A 17,322-nucleotide genomic window follows, 5' to 3' on the forward strand; every position below is an offset into this window, starting at 1 on the left:
ACATGGCACAGCTACCAGCGGTGAAGGAGGAGGTGAGAAACACATGGCACAGCTACCAGCTGTGAAGAAGGAGGTGAGAAACACATGATATAGCTACCAGCGGTGAAGGAGGAGGTGAGAAACACATGGCACAGCTACCAGCGGTGAAGGAGGAGGGAGAGACACATGGCACAGCTACCAGCGGTGAAGAAGGAGGTGAGAAACACATGGCACAGCTACCAGCGGTGAAGGAGGAGGGAGAGACACATGGCACACCTACCAGCGGTGAAGGAGGTGAGAAACACATGGCACAGCTACCAGCGGTGAAGGAGGAGGAGAGACACATGGCACAGCTACCAGCGGTGAAGGAGGAGGGAGAGACACATGGCACAGCTACCAGCAGTGAAGGAGGAGGTGAGAAACACATGGCACAGCTACCAGCGGTGAAGAAGGAGGTGAGAAACACATGGCACAGCTAACAGCAGTGAAGGAGGAGGTGAGAAACACATGGCACAGCTACCAGCGGTGAAGGAGGAGGGAGAGACACATGGCACAGCTACCAGCGGTGAAGGAGGAGGGAGAAACACATGGCACAGCTACCAGTGGTGAAGGAGGAGGTGAGAAACACATGGCACAGCTAACAGCAGTGAAGGAGGAGCTGAGAAACACATGGCACAGCTACCAGCGGTGAAGAAGGAGGTGAGAAACACATGGCACAGCTACCAGCGGTGAAGGAGGAGGTGAGAAACACATGGCACAGCTACCAGCGGTGAAGAAGGAGGTGAGAAACACATGGCACAGCTACCAGCGGTGAAGGAGGAGGTGAAACACATGGCACAGCTACCAGCAGTGAAGGAGGAGGTGAAACACATGGCACAGCTACCAGCTGTGAAGGAGGAGGTGAGAAACACATGGCTACCAGCGGTGAAGGAGGAGGTGAGAAACACATGGCACAGCTACCAGCGGTGAAGGAGGAGGGAGAGACACATGGCACAGCTACCAGCGGTGAAGAAGGAGGTGAGAAACACATGGCACAGCTACCAGCGGTGAAGGAGGAGGGAGAGACACATGGCACACCTACCAGCGGTGAAGGAGGTGAGAAACACATGGCACAGCTACCAGCGGTGAAGGAGGAGGAGAGACACATGGCACAGCTACCAGCGGTGAAGGAGGAGGGAGAGACACATGGCACAGCTACCAGCGGTGAAGGAGGAGGGAGAGACACATGGCACAGCTACCAGCGGTGAAGGAGGAGGGAGAAACACATGGCACAGCTACCAGCGGTGAAGGAGGAGGTGAGAAACACATGGCACAGCTACCAGCTGTGAAGAAGGAGGTGAGAAACACATGATATAGCTACCAGCGGTGAAGGAGGAGGTGAGAAACACATGGCACAGCTACCAGCGGTGAAGGAGGAGGGAGAGACACATGGCACAGCTACCAGCGGTGAAGAAGGAGGTGAGAAACACATGGCACAGCTACCAGCGGTGAAGGAGGAGGGAGAGACACATGGCACACCTACCAGCGGTGAAGGAGGTGAGAAACACATGGCACAGCTACCAGCGGTGAAGGAGGAGGGAGAGACACATGGCACAGCTACCAGCGGTGAAGGAGGAGGGAGAGACACATGGCACAGCTACCAGCAGTGAAGGAGGAGGTGAGAAACACATGGCACAGCTACCAGCGGTGAAGAAGGAGGTGAGAAACACATGGCACAGCTAACAGCAGTGAAGGAGGAGGTGAGAAACACATGGCACAGCTACCAGCGGTGAAGGAGGAGGGAGAGACACATGGCACAGCTACCAGCGGTGAAGGAGGAGGGAGAAACACATGGCACAGCTACCAGTGGTGAAGGAGGAGGTGAGAAACACATGGCACAGCTACCAGCAGTGAAGGAGGAGGTGAGAAACACATGGCACAGCTACCAGCGGTGAAGGAGGAGGTGAGAAACACATGGCACAGCTACCAGCGGTGAAGGAGGAGGGAGAGACACATGGCACAGCTACCAGCGGTGAAGAAGGAGGTGAGAAACACATGGCACAGCTACCAGCGGTGAAGGAGGAGGGAGAGACACATGGCACACCTACCAGCGGTGAAGGAGGTGAGAAACACATGGCACAGCTACCAGCGGTGAAGGAGGAGGGAGAGACACATGGCACAGCTACCAGCGGTGAAGGAGGAGGGAGAAACACATGGCACAGCTACCAGCGGTGAAGGAGGAGGTGAGAAACACATGGCACAGCTACCAGCTGTGAAGAAGGAGGTGAGAAACACATGATATAGCTACCAGCGGTGAAGGAGGAGGTGAGAAACACATGGCACAGCTACCAGCGGTGAAGGAGGAGGGAGAGACACATGGCACAGCTACCAGCGGTGAAGAAGGAGGTGAGAAACACATGGCACAGCTACCAGCGGTGAAGAAGGAGGTGAGAAACACATGGCACAGCTAACAGCGGTGAAGGAGGAGGTGAGAAACACATGGCACAGCTAACAGCGGTGAAGGAGGTGAGAAACACATGGCACAGCTACCAGCGGTGAAGGAGGAAGTGAGAAACACATGGCACAGCTACCAGCGGTGAAGGAGGAGGTGAGAAACACATGGCACAGCTACCAGCGGTGAAGAAGGAGGTGAGAAACACATGGCACAGCTACCAGCGGTGAAGGAGGAGGGAGAGACACATGGCACACCTACCAGCGGTGAAGGAGGTGAGAAACACATGGCACAGCTACCAGCGGTGAAGGAGGAGGGAGAGACACATGGCACAGCTACCAGCGGTGAAGGAGGAGGGAGAGACACATGGCACAGCTACCAGCAGTGAAGGAGGAGGTGAGAAACACATGGCACAGCTACCAGCGGTGAAGAAGGAGGTGAGAAACACATGGCACAGCTAACAGCAGTGAAGGAGGAGGTGAGAAACACATGGCACAGCTACCAGCGGTGAAGGAGGAGGGAGAGACACATGGCACAGCTACCAGCGGTGAAGGAGGAGGGAGAAACACATGGCACAGCTACCAGCGGTGAAGGAGGAGGTGAGAAACACATGGCACAGCTAACAGCAGTGAAGGAGGAGCTGAGAAACACATGGCACAGCTACCAGCGGTGAAGGAGGAGGTGAGAAACACATGGCACAGCTAACAGCAGTGAAGGAGGAGGTGAGAAACACATGGCACAGCTACCAGCGGTGAAGGAGGAGGTGAGAAACACATGGCACAGCTAACAGCAGTGAAGGAGGAGGTGAGAAACACATGGCACAGCTAACAGCAGTGAAGGAGGAGGTGAGAAACACATGGCACAGCTAACAGCAGTGAAGGAGGAGGTGAGAAACACATGGCACAGCTACCAGCTGTGAAGAAGGAGGTGAGAAACACATGATATAGCTACCAGCGGTGAAGGAGGAGGTGAGAAACACATGGCACAGCTACCAGCGGTGAAGGAGGAGGGAGAGACACATGGCACAGCTAACAGCAGTGAAGGAGGAGGTGAGAAACACATGGCACAGCTAACAGCAGTAAAGGAGGAGGAGGTGAGAAACACATGGCACAGCTACCAGCGGTGAAGGAGGAGGTGAGAAAGCTGAGGTGTGAAAGAGAGCAGGACACTCCCCCAGAGAAGCCAGCAAAACAGCCCACCTCAGACCTGGACCACCTCAACACCACAATAGGACAGACAATACAGGACCCACCAACCCAACAGATCCCAACCCCTTCCGATAGCTCCCCCGATAGCTTTCCTGACAACTCCCACACATCCACTCGAGGAGACTCCAATGCCAGGTACACCTACAGCTCATCCCTTGATTCAAATGACTGCTCCTCATTGTCTCAAATGGCTGTTGTCAGAGGGCACACTAGGGTCCCCCAGCCACATTATAATTCACACGGGCACAAACGACCGGAGGGCCCAGCAGGAAAGGGTGGCCATAGCACTCAAGGGAGTGATGGTAAAAGTTTTGTGTTCAAAGAAGCTTTTTCAATCTTATCCTGGAATATGCAAGGTCTGAGATCATCTGCCTTTGGCCTAAAGAGCAGGAACCCAGACTTCATCAAAGAAATTGGAAAAATCAAACATTTTCATCCTACAAGAAACATGGTATAGAGGAGATGGGCCCACTGGTTGCCCAGAGAGCTGGTAGTCCAATCCAACAAACTCCAAGTTGTGAAACAGGGAAGAGACTCGGGGGGTATGCTAATTAGTAGAGCAGACCTAACCCACTCTATTAAATTAGTGAAAACAGGAACATTTTACATCTGGCTAGAAATGAATAAGGAAATTATCTCAATAGAGAAACATTTCCTCATGTGTGCTACCTATATACCCCCAATAGAATCCACATACTTTAACGATGACAGCTTCTCCATCTTTGAAGGGGAGATCAACCATTTCCAGGCCCAGAGACATGTACTAGTTTGTGGTGACTTAAATTCACACTGTTACACTGTCACCAGAACTGGACAAGAACCTGACACTCTTAAACACAAAGGGGGACAAACACCTACCTGGAGGTGACAGTATCCCCTCCCAAATATGCACCTCTAGACAAAACTATGACAAGACAACCAACAAAAACTCCTGTAGCTCTGTCGAATGCTGGATCTGTACATAGTCAATGGTAGACTTCAAAGAGACTCCTATGCTAGGTACACCTACAGCTCATCCCTTGGCAGTAGTACTTTAGATTACTTTATCACTGACCTCAACCCAGAGTCTCTCTGAGCATTCACAGTCAGCCCACCATCACCCATATCAGATCACAGCAAAATCTCAGTATACCTGAACAGAGCAATACTCAATCACAATGCATCAAAGCCAAAGGAACTGCACACTTTTAAGAAATGCTATAGATGGATAGCAGTGTAGAAACCTACCAAAAACAATTAAGCAACAACTAATTCAATCCATTTTAGACAACTTCATGGACAAAACTTATATCTGTAATAGGGAAGGTATAAACTTGGGAGTAGAAAGCCTAAACAGTATATTTGACCTTTCAGCTTCCCTGTCAAATCTGAACATTTCAAGCAGACAACCTAAGAAAATTAACAATGACAATGAATGACAATGTTTGATGAATGCAAAAAGAAACTGAGAAACCTATCCAACCAAAAACGTAGAGACTCAGAAAACCTGAGAATACAGAAATACACTATGGAAAAAGAAGGAACAGCACATCAGAAATCAGCTCAGTGTATTTGAAGAATCCATAGACTAACCACGGAAAATCGGAACACACTAAACAAACAACAACACAAAGAGTTATCTGTCCAAAACGGAGATGTGTGGATTAACCACGTCTCCAATCTTTTTGGCTCTATAACAAAGAACAAACAGCAAAAACATATGCATGATAAATTACAAATCTTAGAGTCAGCTATTAAAGACTACCAGAACCCACTGGATTCTCCAAATTACATTGAATGAACTACAGGACAAAATACAAACCCTCCAACCCAAAAAGGCCTGTGATGTTGATGGTATCCTACATGAAATTTAAAATATACAGACCAGAAATTCCAATTGGCTATACTTAAACTCTTTAACATCATCCTCAGCTTTGGGATGTTCATCCTGCACACCCTAATTGACAAAACAAAACAAAGGCAAAGTTTTCATTGCCCTTTATGGTTGTGGGGTCCGCTCACCAACTAATAATTCACCAAATGGGGGGAAAAAACGGATTGAAACGCCAGATTTTAGCCGATACCCGCTAATTATCAAAATCGAGAAAAGAGCCATTAAATTCCACAACCACCTGAAAGGAAGCGATTCCCAAACCTTCCATAACAAAGCCATCACCTACAGAGAGATTAACCTGGAGAAGAGTCCCATCAGCAAGCTGGTCATGTAGCTCTGTTCACAAACAGACCCCAGGAATGCAACACACTTAGACCCAAACAAATCATGGGAAAACATAAAGATAATTCTTTCCAATGTGTCAAGTAATTAACAAAAAAACTGAGCAAACTAGAATGCTATTTGGCCCTAAACAGAGAGTACACAGAAACAGAATACCTGACCACTGTGTCTGACCCAAAATTAAGGAAAGCTTTGACTATGTACAGACTCAATGAGCATGGCTTTGCTATTGAGAAAGGTCGCCGTAGGCAGACCTGGCTTTCAAGAGAAGACAGGCTATGTGCACACTGCCCACAAAACGAGGTGGAAACTGAGCTGCACTTCCTAACCTCCTGCCAAATGTATGACCATATCAGAGACACATAGTTCCCTCAGATTACACAGACCCACACATTTTTTAAATAAATCTTTTTTTTTTTATAAACTCCCATATCTATTAGGGGAAATACCACAGTGTGCCATCATAGCAGCAAGATGTGTGACCTGTTGCCATTTGAAAAGAGCAACCAGTGAATAACAAACACCATTGTATATACAACCCATATTTATTTAATTTCCTTTTGTAGTTTAGAGCATGGCTCCCAGATTGTCTCAAATGAAGTTATAAGTCAGACTGAACAAAGGGCAGCAGCAGAAACAAAGTACACAGATCATGTCCAACATCATCCACTACTGTACCTGGATGACACTGATGTTAAGTGCTTGTTGACTGTTATCCCTGTCAAAGATAAATAGAAATGTAGCTGTTATGATCCCATTTTAATGAAGTTCAGACAGATGTATCTAAGATGGGAGACAAGACTCTCCCTCGCTCTCTCTCTGCAATCTCTCCATCTGTTGATCAGCCTCTCCGTAACCATGTGCCAGAGCGACAATTGCTTTGCCTAAAGCTCTGATTTCAATTTTGCGAGAGAGAAAGAGAGAGCGAGGTTCCCCTGACACTTTCATGACTCTGACATTAAAGTGGCGGAGGTGGCGCTGAGACTCGGCACTGCGTGGCATTTTGACAGGCCGCATCTCAAACGCTTTTTGAAATGTTGAAAGAATGTGTTGCAGCCCCGGCATCCATCAACACCATCCAACCTGAAGCACCTCCCATGGCGCCTGCCATGCACGAGCAATGAAGCACCAGCTTACCACCGCTGGAGCCCTGGGCCTCTATCTGCTGCTTCTGCATTCACTCTGATCATGCCCATCCTTCTTGCAATCAGGGGCCTCTGCTTTGTCATAAGAGAGCCATTTATTTCTGTTTTAACATTGAGATTCCCAATATGAGAAGAGAGTAACAGGCAGAAGAGACAATTGAAAATGTCCCGCTGTCTTCATCTGAATCTCACTCATAGATCTTCGTTTCACATCTAGGACACCTATGGCAGAGGATTCTTACAAAGCCCAACTAGGGATACAGTGTCAGACACCCAGCTTCACATAACTGTTGTCACCCTATCCATACAATATAGGATACGTTTACAGTAAATCGAATCCAGTGTTGTGATCACATCCGCCATGTTATCCTATTCATCTCTTCCTTCCCCTAGTGTATCTCTAATGGGAATATCCTATGTCAATGCTCAATTGAGTCACTCTACTGCATAATATGGAATATTATGAAAGCCACAGCTTTCATTGTCTCTGTGGCAGCCAGACAATGATCGATCAACAGTATAATCATGGATTGTTTTTGAGCAGAGAAAGGTGGTGCTGGTCCATGGTGGTGCTGGTTCATGCTAAATTAACCACGAGCCATCTGGCCCACTCCAATGGTGCATCTCCTGAAATGAGCATATGCTTCCTCTGAAATCAAGGGAACACCACTCAGATCCAGACAAATGGCCCAATAGTCCAAAACTACAGTCAGCTTCTTGGCTGTATTACATGTAATGAAAAACATTCCTCACTTTTGTGATCTCAAACTAGTTGACAAGGATTATATTCATGGATAGGGAAATGCTGAGAACTAAATAAAATAAATTATAAAGTTAGAAGCCTGCAGCAAAATAAGCCTTAATTGAATTTGCTTACCACCGACGCGTTTCAAAAAACATGTCTTCATCAGGGAAATGGTGAATTCCAAATAATGTGGATGAAGCCTGCAGTGTAAACACAGATCCTCTGTTGCTCTAAAAAGGCAGCTCATCTTTCCATCTAATCCATCTTTAAACAATACAAAGTGTTGAAATGAAATCCTTGTTCAAAGCAATCTTGTTCAGTGAATCCTGCTGCAGATAAAATTCCATTCTGAAAACACAGTACACCAATACGATGGGAAATAAATTCAGTTTAGGGTTGGTGTAATCTCCAGCTCTCCCGGGTTGTCTCCAGATTGAATTGCCTCTCCTCCTTTGATGAAATATATGACAACTTGAACAGAGCCTTCCTTCCTCCTCTGCCCTCTTGGAGAGGAACTTGATCAGCTGAGCCTGCCATTAAGGTAGTATTAGATCTATTTTAGGGTCAGGAGGGATGGAAATGGCAGCATACAGACAGACAAAAGGAGTGGCCTGTGAATTGGGAATGCAGGGCTCCGGGAAAAAGCTGCTGAAGCTGGTAGAGAGGACGTGCCATATCACATCTCCCGGAGATGTCTCTCCAATTAATCATGCTGGGATGGAGTTCGGAAAACACAATTTATCGTCATGTCTTGGCTTGATTGACAGGGCTGGCTATGGTGTAAACTAAACACTCCGGGGGAACGTCATAATCACTGATGCAATCATATCAGATTGCATTAGATGTGCATGCATCTGTTTGGACATGAGATCTGAAGGGACTGATTAATAAACCTGATGATGAGAGAGAGAGAGATGAAGGCAGAGAGATGGCATGGCAGCAGTTCTATCAGGATGACAAGAGAATGTGCTTTAGTCTTTATTCGGATCCCCATTAGCTTATGCCATGACGACAGCTTCCAACACTTTCTTAACCAAATGTGCTCAATGAAAGTTGTGCTCTGTTAGGATATGTTGCTTGTTAAAGAACATTTTAGCAGTGAACAGTTCAACTGAATTAAGTGAGTGCTGGCTCCTATTTTTCATTTAAATGAGCATTGGTTCTATGACACAAAGCTGGGCCCCCATTCCGAAGTGTAGAAGACTAGTAGTGAAAATAGTGACCAGCCCCAGAAAATTTGAAACAAAACTTAAAGTGTAACTGAATCAAGTAAGTGCCCCTATTTTCATTTGATGAGAATTAGTTATAAGACCGATATAGCTTAGGGGCTAGCCGCACCATAATAAACCAGTCTAGTCCTCCTTTCTGCTCAATAAACATGTTTTCTTATAGACTAAAGCACATGAGACATACAGTAGAGAAGAGTAAATCTCCTTACAGTGTTAGTTAAAACACAATGGTCTGGGTTGCAGTGCAGTCTACAGTCTCAGGATGGGTCCCAAATGGCACCCCTATTCCCTATATAGTGCAATACTTTTATGGGCCCGGTCAAACGCACTAAATAGGGAATAGGGTGCCATTTGGTTTGCATACAAACTCCGTGATATGATGAGTTTGACTGGAGGGAGGAAAAGTCTATCAAAGCGAGAGCAATTGTATAAATGTGTGTCATCAGTCTATGGAGCCAGGGGCTTATACCGAGGTAGCCCCTGGGAGAACTGCCATTATTTGCCTGTGCAATGGAAACAAGAAAATGGCACCATCTCCTATTTTGTCTTTCTCTTGTCATAAATTACTGCAGTGTTCCAGTGTAGATAGAACCACATCTCTCAGACTCAGTGGTCCAACGCTTTGCCACAGCAAGGGACACCATTATATTCAGATTGAATACACATTATATATATATACAAAAGCATGTGGACACCCCTTCAAATGAGTGGATTCGGCTCTTTCAGACACACCCGTTGCTTGACAGGTGTATGATATCGAGCACACAGCCATGCAATCTCCACAGACAAACATTGGCAGTAGAATGGCCTTACTGAAGAGCACAGTGACTTTCACCTTTCCAACAAGTCAGTTAGTCAAATTTCTACCCTGGTAGAGCTGCCCGGGTCAACTGTAAGTGCTGTTATTGTGATGTGGAAAGTCTAGGAACAACAATGGCTCAGCCGCGAAGTGGTATGCCATACAAGGTCACAGAACAGGACTTCCAAGTGCTGAAGCTCGTAGCGCGTAAAAATAATCTTTCCTCAGTTGCAACCCCCACTACCGAGTTCCAAACTACCTCTGGAAGCAACCTCAGCACAATAACTGTTTCTTTGGGAGCTTCAAGAAATGGGTTTCCATGGCTGAGCAGCCACACACAACCCTTTGATCACCATGCACAATGCCAAGTGTCGGCAGGAGTGGTGTAAGCTTGCTGCCATTGGACTCTGGAGCAGTGGAAACGCACTCTCTGGAGTGATGAATCACGCTTCACCTTCTGGCAGTCCGACAGGGTTTGCCGGATGCCAGGAGAATGCTACCTGTCCCAATGCATAATGTCAACTGTGAAGTTTGGTGGAGGAGGAATAATGGTCTGGGGCAGTTTTTCATGGTTCGGGCTAGGCCCCTTAGTTCCAGTGAAGGAAAATCTTAATGCTACAGCATACAATTACATTTTAAACAATTCTTTGCTTCCAACTTTATGGCAACAGTTTGGGGAAGGCTCTTTCCTGTTTCAGCATGACAATGCACCATGCACAAAACGAGGTCCATGCAGAAATGGTTTGTCAAGATCGGTGTGGAAGAACTTGACTGGCCTGCGCAGGGCCCTGACCTCAACCCCATCAAACACCTTTGGGATGAATTGGAATGCCGACTGCAAGCCAGGCCTAATTGCCCAACCTCACTAATGCTCTTGTGGCTGAACGGAAGCAAGTCCCCGCAGCAATGTTCCAACATCTAGTGGAAAGCCTTCCCAGAAGAGTGGTGGCTATAATAGCAGCAAAGTGGGACCAACTCCATATTAATGCCCATGATGTTGGAATATAGTGTAGATAATGCACCTCCTCCTCCATAACCCAAAGCTATATGTATATATTAGATGATAACAGTAATAATAATAGAGAAACTTATTTCTTATCTTAGAAGAGAAAGAACAACTTAGAAGTAGAAGCTATATTTCAATTTTATATGATAACAATAATAAGAAAAGTTTTTGCTCTTCTAGCAGGGAAACATGTTTTGCAATGTGACTCACACCATTCATCATCTTCTGTTACTTCCAAAAAAGGACTTTATAAAGAAACAAAGCACCATGAGCAGTCTCTAAAATAGACTGCAGCAATTCAATACTATACATCATGAACTAACCGGGGTAGATTGGACTGTCTTGGGTCTTGCTTACATTTTCCCTACATTACATTAATTGATGTATGGAGGTGATGTGGATTATGTCCCAAATGGCACCCTATTCCCTACATAGTGCACTACTTTTGACCAGAGCCATATGGGCCTTGGTCAAAAGTAGTGCACTACATAAGAAATAGGGTACAGTCAAGTTAACAGTACATATTGTACAGTACATGCAGATGACATAAGTCCATATGGTATAGATAACCTAGGAACTGTATGCAGGTACAGTATAGTTATTTCTTTCAGTTCCTAGTGGAACAGAGGGCCTCGTATGCAGGTATAGCTAGCTACGATACATACATATTACATAAGCCCTTATGCTATAGATCACTGTAAGGTGCTGTATAGTGTATACAAGTAGGTAGCTATGAAACATATGCACACACCCTTTTAGAGGCAGGCAGTGCAGTATGTAGTGCAGCTTTACAAAGCTCCATGAAGTCTCAACTCTGCAGGGAAATGTAAAACCAGAGACCATGGCTGTACCCAGATGATCATAGTGTGAAGTTAGCAGGGTTTAGGGAAATATTGAGGTTAGCAGTGTTTAGAATGTTAGAGGATAATATTGAGGTTAGTAGGGTTTAGGATGGTAGAGGATAATAGTGAGGTTAGTAGGTTTTTGGATGATAGAGGATAATAGTGAATTTAGTAGGGTTTAGGATTGGTAACAAACAGGGTGAAATGGGAGCAAAGATAGATGAGTGATAGACCACTGCTTTTAACCAGGGCAAGGTGACCGGAAACATGACCGAATACAAACAGTGTAGCTATCCCCTCCGCAAGGCAATCAAACAAGCTAAGCGTCAGTATAGAGACAAAGTAGAGTCGCAATTCAACGGCTCAGACACGAGGTATGTGGCAGGGTCTATAGTCAATCACGGATTACAAAAAGAAAACCAGCCCCGTCGCGGACCAGGATGTCTTGCTCCCAGACAGACTAAATAACTTTTTTGCTCGCTTTGAGGACAATACAGTGCCATTGACACGGCCCGCTACCAAAACCTGCGGACTCTCCTTCACAAAACATTTAAACGTGTTAACCCTCCCAAGGCTGCAGGCCCAGACGGCATCCCCAGCCGCGTCCTCAGAGCATGCGCAGACCAGCTGGCTGGTGTGTTTACGGACATATTCAATCAATCCTTATCCCAGTCTGCTGTTCCCACATGCTTCAAGAGGGCCACCATTGTTCCTGTTCCGAAGAACGCTAAGGTAACTGAGAAATTTGGCTTGTCACCAAAAGCACTCACAAACTTCTACAGATGCACAATCGAGAGCATCCTGTCGGGCTGTATCACCGCCTGGTATGGCAACTGCTCCGCCCACAACCGTAAGGCTCTCCAGAGGGTAGTGAGGTCTGCACAACACATCACCAGGGGCAAACTACCTGCCCTCCAGGACACCTACACCACCCGATGTCACAGGAAGGCCATAAAGATCATCAAGGACAACAACCACCCGAGCCACTGCCTATTCACCCCGCTATCATCCAGAAGGCGAGGTCAGTACAGGTGCATCAAAGCAGGGACAGAGAGACTGAAAAACAGCTTCTATCTCAAGGCCATCAGACTGTTAAACAGCCATCACTAACATTGAGTACTGACTCAACTCCATACAATTTAATAATGGAAATGGATGGAAAAAATGTATCACTAGCAACTTTAAACAATGCCACTTAATATAATGTTTACATACCCTCATCTCATATGTATATACTGTACTCGATACCATCTACTGCATCTTGCCTATGCCATTCTGTACCATCACTCATTCATATATCTTTATGTACATATTCTTTATCCCTTTACACTTGTGTGTATATGGTAGTAGTTGTGGAATTGTTAGGTTAGATTACTCGTTGGTTATTACTGCATTGTCGGAACTAGAAGCACAAGCATTTCGCAACACTCACATTAACATATGCTAACCATGTGTATGTGACAAATACAATTTGATTTGATTTGGGATGGTGAGAAAAGAAAAACAAAAGGCTGTTGGTAAATCAGAGCAGAGAGAGAAGTGGGCAGGTCCTCCTCTGGAGTCTCATCTTCTACAGAACAGAGTACTAATAGGTTGGTGGCCTACATTGTGGTTACATCCTAAATGACACCAAAAATAGTGCACTATATAGGGAATGGGGTGCCATTTGTGAGGCAGGCTTTGGGTAAACACAGCAGAGTGCTGTGCGCTCACTCACTAATTTCTCAGAAACAACACCACTACTGAGCTGTATAACCACCAACCAATGTACAGAAAATCTATCAAATGCTCTTCTCAATAGGTACTCAATGAATATTTAATGAACTGCATGGAAAAGTCACAACTGACAGATTTCCATCTACAATTGTTGGTTTAATAGCCATCCCACATCAGACAACTGTAAAACAATGTGCAAGGACAGGACAATTATGTGAGGCAGGACAAAAAAGAACAAAGAGGGAAAAGAGAAGTGCTATTTCATTTGGATGCATTTGTGTGAAAGATGAGCCTGCCTACACTGGCTCTGCAGCCCTATGAATTAAGCAGCCCAGCCCAACACTCCTGAGACACTGCATCTCAGTGCTAGAGGCGTCACTACAGACCCTGGTTCGATCCTGGGCTGTATCACATCCAACCAGCGCACAATTGGCCCAGTGTTGTCCAGGCTAGGGAAGGGTTTGGCCGGGGTAGGCAGTCATTGTAAGATAAGAATTTGTTCTTAACTGACTTGCCTAGTTAAATAAAATAGATCCACACAATACTAGTCCATCCACACAATACTAGTTCTGCCTGTTAGGATGATTTGCCACTTCATTACTAATTGATAATCACCTAATTGATAATCACGCTCACTAGGCTGCGAGTGTCGAATTCTGCCCCCCATAATGACTATAGTGACATTGGGGAAACACTCTGTTAGACACAAAGTACAGAAAAAGAAGCCAATGAAAATGAAGCTGGCTTTGAATTATGGCTCATCTACTTCAAGCGGTGCCTGTCTGGGAGAGAGCATTCAGGAGATATTCAGGGACAGAACTTTCTGGGAGAGAGCATTCAGGAGATATTCAGGGACAGAACTGTCTGGGAGAGACGCTCTTATTGAATGCTCTCATTCAGGAGATATTCAGGGACAGAACTGTCTGGGAGAGAGCATTCAGGAGATATTCAGGGACAGAACTGTCTGGGAGAGAGCATTCAGGAGATATTCAGGGTCAGAACTTTCTGGGAGAGAGCATTCAGGAGATATTCAGGGTCAGAACTTTCTGGGAGAGAGCATTCAGGAGATATTCAGGGACAGAACTGTCTGGGTGAGAGCATTCGGGAGATGGATAAGAGCGTCTGCTAAATGACTTAAATGTAAAATGTAATATTCAGGGACAGAACTTTCTGGGAGAGAGCATTCAGGAGATATTCAGGTACAGAACTGTCTGGGAGAGAGCATTCAGGAGATATTCAGGTACAGAACTGTCTGGGAGAGAGCATTCAGGAGATATTCAGGGACAGAACTGTCTGAGAAACAAGGACAGCTTTGGGAGGCATTATACTTAACTTGAAATGATCACGCATGTTACGTCCCCCAGTTTCTGTGTTGTTGTGGGTTTGTATGTGTGTGTATTTCAGGAAATGGCTTCCTGGATTCCAGAAGCAGCTGATTGGTCGGCCCATCGCTGATTGGAGCTCTGACCCCTCCCTCTTGTCTCTTCATTACCAAATCGTTCTCCAGCTTGATAAAAGCCAGTGTTCGGGAAAATAGCTTATTTTTATGTCCTGTGTTGATTGTTGTGGTGGTCAATAAAAGTTTTGTGGATAAAATTTTTTAGCCGCTCCTCCAGAGGTATGTGTATGCCAATAGGACTTAGTGTTTTTGGTTAATTACATTTTTTCACTTAAAGTATTGGTAATTATTCATTTGTTCCCAGGGTGGGAAGGGGAATGCACCTTGGGAGTGTTTAGGCAAGAGGCCTATGGGCATACATAACTCGTAGTATTTAATCTGTCTATGCACACTAGGTAAGACCTGGGCGGACCACCCCCTGAATTTTGGTTAGAGTGCCAGGTGGTGTTTAAAGGTAGGTAAGAAGTGGGAAGGTAGGTAAAGTAGGAGAGGGGACTCTAACTTTTACTTTCTTTGGTTCCGCCCAGCCCGTTCCCCACTTTACCGTGTTAAGGAATAATAAATTCCCTGTTAACTGTATTTTTCTCTACCTCTGTCATCCTTCCCCACACCTACAATCACATACGTTTTCACACCACGGTGAGTTTAGATGTAGCAGGGTGTTGCATTCCCTCCTCCAAGAGGTGTACGTAACAACGCAGTTCAAAGTGTGGAGTCAGCGAAGACTCATGTTAATCTCAAGCGTGAATAATCATCCTTGGAGTTAGTACTAGGACAAGGCTAAATCTCCAATCAGATGTGACTGGGCAGCACAGAGCCTCCAAATTCATCCCTGATAAGACATAACCCACCTACCAGCTGTGAGCATCAATAACACCGGGAGTTAAGTAGCTAAGCAACAGTACATCTTCAATCAGTTGTGACTGGGTTGCACGGAGCGTCCCAATTCGCCCCTGACAATGCAGAGCCCACCTATCAGTCATAAGTATCAATACGACTCGTAGTTAGGGGGCTAAGTTACATCTCTAATCAGACATGACTGAAGAGACATCCCACATTATGTCTGCTCATGCACTACTTAACTTTACAACATTCTGGGCTCTTCATGCTGCCCTGGTACCCCCCACCGCAGCAGCCTGCTGCTGGACTAATATTCTGTAATTGTTATTGACATATTGTGGGTAGGAGATAGTAAGAGAGAGTGAGAGCACCATTCCCCCTCCCCACTCCAAAATTAACAGCCCGAAACAGGCTTATCAAGTCAGGGTACGTAGCAACACCGAGCCTCTACACTGTGGCTCTCTCTGGCTGGCATAGAAGCAGACACTAGCTATATCAGGAGGGCTGTATTCAACACAGCCGGAACAATAGGAGCCTTCTATTTAACATCAATCAAAGGATATTGCTTCTAAACAGCTCCCCGTTTAATAGATGATCGTGTCATACTAAATAGTGTAATAAATGCCATGAAGTGTACAAATGAATGACAGCACATCGCGACCATATACCTGGGCATTTCTCAAATGCCTGTAATAGTCACGAGAATTCAGCTGACACGCATATTCTATTAGACCAGCAATGCAAAACTGACTAGTTCATTTGTGTCGTGTATTTTCCCCTATGCCTTTAGCCCCCAGTAAGGTACATGCAGATTTCCTCATGCTGGATGCACAATAGATTTGATGCACTCTAGTAGACAGGGTTCTATTTTCTTACTTACTGTAAGACCTTGTCATGGCTTTTTCCTGTGTCATTCCATATAACTAGGTTACTACACACACACACACACGTTTATATATAAATGTTACTACACACAGAAGCAACGGTAAGGAACAATCCTGTCTGTTAATAAGTGGGAGTGAGGGGAGGAGGCAGTGGGCTGCATGGTTGTCTGTGTGACATAATTGAGCGAGAGAGAGTGCGAGAAAGCGAGAGAGAGAGAGACTGCCAGGTATCTAGTCTGGCTCAGGCCTCCTCTGTTCTGTACCTTTCATCTCTCCCATGTCCAGGGTCTTGCCCAGCTGTTCCAGGAGGACAGCGCGAGCTGCGTTTTTATTGTGCTTCTTGCCATCGTAGTGCTGCTGTGCCATGCCTGGGTTGTTGAACCAGGCGTTGCATAGCTGGCAGTAGCGGTCTGAGTCCCTGCGCTGCCGAGGAGAGGTCACCGGGGTAGTTTCCAGGGAACTTTTCACCGGACTGGGCGGCACCTCTGGACAGAGAACAAAGACGGGAGTTATCATCAACATTGTTCAGCTGTTTGACAACACTCTCTAGACCAAAACATAAACAGGTGTTTGTTTTTTTAACCATCAGCTATGAAACAGATTCTGAACTAAACTTGAGGAAAGTAAGAAGCATGGTAAAGCAAAAAGCTCTGTTGCCAAGTGAACAAAAATTGCAAAATGGGAGGCAATAAATGAGCACTGATAACAGGCATTGCATCACTTTGGCTCTGGCAAGCCTGAAGAAGAAATCCTAAATCATACTTGGCAATCGGAAAAAAGACCCTGCTCTACTTACTGCTGCCTACTTGTGTGCAATGTTCCTTCATGCATGGATGCCACCATTAACGCCGAACAAACATCAAATTGTGCAGCACTGCGTTTTT

At 45.8% G+C, this 17,322-nt stretch overlaps 1 protein-coding gene across 1 annotated transcript in view; it reads right to left on the reverse strand.

Moving 5' to 3' along the window:
* LOC115140261 (zinc finger matrin-type protein 4-like) overlaps positions 1 to 17,322 on the reverse strand; it is a 205,631-nt gene that overhangs the window by 31,949 nt on the left and 156,360 nt on the right. The window contains exon 5 of the mRNA XM_029678516.2: positions 16,702 to 16,923. Within this exon, the coding sequence (XP_029534376.1) occupies positions 16,702 to 16,923 (222 nt within the window). The remainder of the gene's footprint in view (positions 1 to 16,701; positions 16,924 to 17,322) is intronic.

Source organism: Oncorhynchus nerka, linkage group LG13 (genome assembly GCF_034236695.1).
Source record: "Oncorhynchus nerka isolate Pitt River linkage group LG13, Oner_Uvic_2.0, whole genome shotgun sequence".
NCBI lineage: Eukaryota > Metazoa > Chordata > Actinopteri > Salmoniformes > Salmonidae > Oncorhynchus > Oncorhynchus nerka.